The sequence below is a fragment of the Gavialis gangeticus genome, unplaced genomic scaffold (genome assembly GCF_001723915.1).
Source record: "Gavialis gangeticus isolate Ggan-Ray unplaced genomic scaffold, GavGan_comp1, whole genome shotgun sequence".
Classification (NCBI taxonomy): domain Eukaryota; kingdom Metazoa; phylum Chordata; order Crocodylia; family Gavialidae; genus Gavialis; species Gavialis gangeticus.
The window spans coordinates 5,676,413-5,681,942 of NW_017729020.1; the positions used below are offsets into that span (position 1 = coordinate 5,676,413).

The 5,530-nt window shown below is 49.7% G+C and overlaps 1 protein-coding gene across 2 annotated transcripts in view; it reads right to left on the bottom strand.

Annotated features, from left to right (window-relative positions):
- AP3M2 (adaptor related protein complex 3 mu 2 subunit) overlaps positions 1–5,530 on the bottom strand; it is a 14,457-nt gene that overhangs the window by 7,658 nt on the left and 1,269 nt on the right. For both annotated transcript variants that reach the window (XM_019514409.1, XM_019514410.1), the window contains exons 2-6: positions 3,531–3,702; positions 2,901–3,038; positions 2,276–2,361; positions 1,570–1,703; positions 502–709 (exon numbers count right to left, since the gene is read on the bottom strand). In XM_019514409.1, the coding sequence (XP_019369954.1) occupies positions 502–709; positions 1,570–1,703; positions 2,276–2,361; positions 2,901–3,038; positions 3,531–3,702 (738 nt within the window). The remainder of the gene's footprint in view (positions 1–501; positions 710–1,569; positions 1,704–2,275; positions 2,362–2,900; positions 3,039–3,530; positions 3,703–5,530) is intronic.

A 5,530-nucleotide genomic window follows, 5' to 3' on the forward strand; every position in this document is an offset into this window, starting at 1 on the left:
AGTTCAGGGGCTGATCATCTACCATGGGAAACAAGGCTTCTCCCTGCTTTGAGGCAGGTCTAGTTTGAAGCACACTCAAGATCACGAGCCAATCAATCCAAAACGCTCAGCCCTGTAAACAGGAGTCAACACCCTTGCACCACTGGACTGCACAGCTTGGCATCAAACAGGCAGCATTACCCTCCTCACTATTTCTGCTCTCACCATCACCCAAGAGCAATCAAAAGTCAGGCATTAGATTGCAGAAACTCAAATGAGCAGTGCTAAGTAAATACTGGCTGGGGAGGAAGACGACTCTGTCCAGCCGGGGAAGGCTCTGTTGAGAGTGATGCTCAGGGCAGAAAAACAAGCACAGAATCCCCACTCCCCACTGATCAGGTGCTATCCCCAGATTTCAGGCCAAAGCTCAGAGGGAGCATTTTATGCAGCAAAGCAGCAGGCTGCGCCATGCAACTTCAGATCCAGCCTAAGTTAAAATTCCACATTCCTCTTTCCTCTCACCTTTGTCACGGGGTCAAAAGTGTGCGTTCCCTGAGAGGGAGTGAGGCTCATGTTTAAGACACCTTTTGGCATCTGGCTAGTGACCATCACCCCTTCTACAGTCTTCCCCATTGTCTGCTTGGGTCCTACAGTGATCTCGAAGCGTCCCAGCGAACTACTGTCACGGAAACTGATGTTGTGTTTAACATAAACAGGAATGGCCACCAAGCTGAAACAAAGGACACATCACTGCAGTTGCAAGCCACCCCTTCATCTGCACTTCACCCTCCTGGACCCTTGCAGGTCCTGAAGGACATTCATGCTGTGCAATAAAGAAAAGAAGTGCAAGGCCCAACTAGAAGCTGTTTCCAGCTTTGTTTCACCAGCCCACAGCCTGGCCTCTCAGCATCCCACTCTCCTTCACTGGAGGCCAGTCAAGAATGAATTATGGTTTGTAACAGACTGGGAAGCTTTCAAGGGAAAGAAATACAGCATCCTTCAGTCTGACCACATGGGCAAGCTGACCTAAGCCAGGTAGCAGCAGCACTGCCTTGAACTGCTTGTAATTTGACATCATGTTTCTGCTTCCTTCCGTCTAGCTGCAGACAGCAAAGAGCTCTTCGCTTGACAGTTCCTCACTTGACAAGGTCCATGACACAGCTTTAGTGCCTAGGGCTAAGGCTGCTGATGGCAAACCAGCTGTTCGTGGAGAAGCCCAAACAATGAGGGAAAGCACACAAAGGTTACTTGCCCTATTATATCACTGGGTCACTCAGCTCTTGCTTTCCCTTAAGCTAGTTGTCTTGGGGGATGAGAAACTGAAGCTGTTGCTGACCTGCCATTTCCCAATTTGTTACTGCTGTACGCTGTGTTCCTGCCATTAAGCTGTGAACAGAGCTGGCTTGCAGGAGTGAAATGACAGGATCGCTGTCCCAGCAAGCAAAGAGTATACTTAGATATTAGCAAAAGCTACTGTTCCTTTGGTCCTCGCTCAAGCATGGCAAGCAGCAACCCCCACCCTCTTGTTGTTTCTTTCATCTCCAGGCACAAGGGAAGGAAACAGTCCTCAGCCCTGAATTCCTCACTCACTTCTGAGCACTGACATGGTAGGAGAGCAGACGGAAATTCCCATCAGGTGGGATGAAAGAAAGAATCCGTTCCGACTCCCAGCGTTTGAAACGCACACAAGGATGGAAGCTGACATCATCCAGCAATCGGGGGTTCTGGAACGAGAGACAAGAGCCTAAGGCACTACTATGGCTTGTGACGAAGAACCTGTCCTTGTCCCCTCACTGCATTCCCTTCTGTGCCACACAAAGCACCTGCTGCAAGGCACACTGTACATTCCTCCATTCTGGAGCTGCCCACACTCGGTTGCCTTTAACCATAAAATATTTTCACTTGTCTGATAGTTGTTATATCAGATCATAGCCCAACAATGCCATGCATCGGGTTAGGTCATACAGCTGCTCTGATGAACAGGTGGTCACCATAAGACACTTGTCTCATGGTACACGATGACACCATAAAACTATAGGCTACTTCTAGCAACCTATTTGGAAATGTAACCCTCACACTTAACTGCACAATTATTTAACAAAGAGCTTTCACCATTAGTTCCTTCCTCCTTTCACCAGCCAGCAGCTGAAGCCTGCCCTGATGGAATCCATCACAGCAATCCCAGAACCCCATCAGCCAAAGATATCTCCTGATGCCTAGCAGAGGCTGTTTAAATAAGCCTGTACTCCCTTTAAACACTATTAAGAAATCATAATGCCCCTTCCTTAAGCTTTACCATGAAGGAGAGAGTGAGGTCCGGCATCCCTGTCAGCTTGACACAAGCATCAATCACCCCTTGGATTTCGGCAGTAATTGTGGAACCTAAAAAGGGCAGCAAACAAAGCAGATCATGGTAAATAACTTCAGAGCTGATTGACAGTCACCAGGGACAGACAGGAAAGGCTAGGAAGTGACATGAACAGAGTAAGAACCAACCCCTCCATGCAATGCTGGAGCCTGCAGTCTCCTTGGCGCACTTGCATACAGACCTTGAACATCACCTAGAGAACTACCAGAGACTTGAAAACCACTGGCAAGGATTCCTACCCATACAGACAGCTGAAGGCCCCAGTCCTCAGCTGTAACCCAGACTTCGAGAAAATGTAGTGACAAAGGAATAACCTGAACAAACAAGGTTTGCACTCAACTACTATTTCCAGATTTAGAGTTGATGTGTAAGCACTTGTGAAGCAGAAAAAGAGGATGGCGTCCTGGTGTTTTGCAAAAATGTAAGATTTAAGCAACAGCTCAAAATGAGGATGGGAAAACAACCTCCAACACTCCTCTAAGGGAAAGATAGAGCATCTCCAACTGACTACTCCTATAGACAGCCTCAGCCTTCAACGCAAGCAGCACTGTACCCGACTTGTCGATGATGGCATCTATCTCCTCAATCACATCAAAATACGCCTCGTTGTTGGTATACTTCACCCCAGTCCGGCGCCATGGCACCACTGACAGCTGGCCTGTAGGGAGCTGATCGCCCACATTGGTGCTTCCTAGAAAGACAGAGGAGGTCAGAACAAGGAAAAACCATTGCAACCTCATTCTAGCAGAACATCAGTCTGTTCCTGAAGACTTATGGCCCCTCATGCAAAAGCAGTCGCTCCAGCCACATCCTCGTGTGGAGTCCCTCCATGCCTTCTCTTTTGCAGCCCATCATCTACCCCTCACATGAAAGCGGGAGGGACAGTCAACACTGAAAGCCAGCCATGGCCAGACAGCCATGTCCTGGTTCTCAGTAAGCTACACTGTCAGCAAGAGCAACATGTGCAGGTACCTTTTAGTATAAAAGGAGATGTAGTTCTGGACCCTAGGCTGCCCCAGTACTAAGGGGCAAACAGGGACCCCCAGACAGGCTCTGCCATGTTAGACATTAATCAGTTATGACCTGGATACCAACCTCTCCTACTGCCCAACACCCAGGCTCACTTTAGCAGACACATCATCATACGACCTCTCCACCTTGCCCGCTCCCCGCTGCCGCATACCTGTGATGGTGTTGACAACTGTCCGCAGAATGGTGGGGGGCTTTATCAACTCCTTCAGGATGTTGGACTCGGTAGCCAGAGGGAATCCATTGTCCAACATCTCCTCCAGCACCTCATAAACCACCACCACATTGTCTTTGATCACCACCTCTGAGCAGACGCCAAAATAATCCTGTAGAAACAGACAAAGCAGCAGCTCCGAATTAGGCAAACCTAGGAGATGAAGAAGCACAAGTCCCACTAATTGGGCCTCCTAGTGGGAGTCTCCCCTCCATCTCACTAGCTCCTGGACTCCACTGCACCAACCTGAGCAGGCTGGGGTCCAGGCACAGACTGGGAGACAAACCCCTGGCTCCATTTCCAACTCTGCCACTTACTTGTGCTGCACAACCTTGGGCAGGTCCCCTGCACCAGGACGTGCCTTGGTTTCCCTGTCCATAACCATGGCTTCACTCTTCTCCTCCCTTGTCTAGAGTGTCAGCTATTAAACATCTATGCACACAACGCTCTCTTCAGCTCCTGCTGCAGATTTTGCGCTCCTGGAAGGGAGAGGCCAACGTACATTTGATTATAGCCATGTGTTACTCACACAGCGAAGATTAGAACGGGTGCAGAAAGCTGCAACCTGTGCCCCAAGCCCTACCTCTGCGGTCTGGCTGTTTGAAGAGCACCATCCTCTCCCCCAACTGCCATTCCACTTAACTTTGCTACACTGCAAAGAACATATAGCAGCACAATTGACTTCTGGTTTTAAGGAAAGCCACAAACTATTTGCACAATGGCTGCATAAGGTGGGGGAGGGTAAAGCAGAGCTGGCAAACTGCAGGCTGAGAAGAGATTATGCTGCTCCCCTCTGCCTGGGCTTTGCCATGGAAACACATTCACCAACTGACACGGCTGAAGTGCTCCCTCGCATGCTCCCCCAACACGTCTTCCAGCACATGCATGCTGCTTTCAAAGACCCCAAAGCCAGGAGAAATTTGCTGAGTCCTTGGCTTGAGCCCCAAGAAGAGAAGTCTGGTCTCTCAGACACTGCTAAAAAGCCCAAGCAGCAATCAGCTCTGTACAAAGGACAGAAAACCCAACGGTGACACGTGAGAAGTGGGTAAGAGAGACACCTGCATCATGAATAATGGACAATTCCCAGCCCAACACCTGTTTCAGTCGTTCAGTCCTTCAACAGGCTATGACTGATATAAATTGACTGCGATTCCTCCACTGTTTCCTCATTTCCCACAAGTATGTAACAGCATTCCTGTATCCAGTGCACAGGTACAGGATGAGGCTGAGCCTGAGAGCCTAAACAATCTCATCAGATGGACTGTTTGGATGGTGCTCTCCAAGAGAGACTCCTTATGCTGCAGGAAGCTGTGCTGGCCGGTGAGCAAGCACGACAGACTGTTGCTCCTTCCCACCCTACCCATCAAAGAGATCAGGCCCCAAAAGCTTAACAGAGCCCAGCAGGACCCCCACAGTGGAGAGGTCAAGCCCCAGAGGCACAGAGCACGAGCGACCATGTCATGAACATGCTGCACAACCTGCTGTTTGCAGCATGGCAGCACCACGCCCTCCAGCCTCATCCCCTATCTGTTGCTTTTGGACTCCCGCCCCCTCCTACCCAGCAGGGAGTGAGCTCAAACACCAGGCTGGACTGCCCCATCACATGACACAGTGCTCAGACTGACCGCTCCCCATTTTCTCCCTCTGCCCGTGACCAGTCACAGGGCACAGCACATCCTGATCACAGGGTGAAGCATGACCGTTTGAACCTTCCCAATTGCCCGAGGATCCCACTAACACTGCTCGCTGTTACATTCACCAGCGCCAGGGCTGCGGGACTACAAAGAGAACAAACACGAGTTTATTCTCATTCTATGACTCTACTACAAGAAAATTTGCGAAATCTGGCCCACTATCCAAACCAGGCGCAAAGGGATTAACCCTTTTTGCAAACAGGAGTCCAACCAGATCACTTAATTACAAAAAAAAAAGAAAATGTG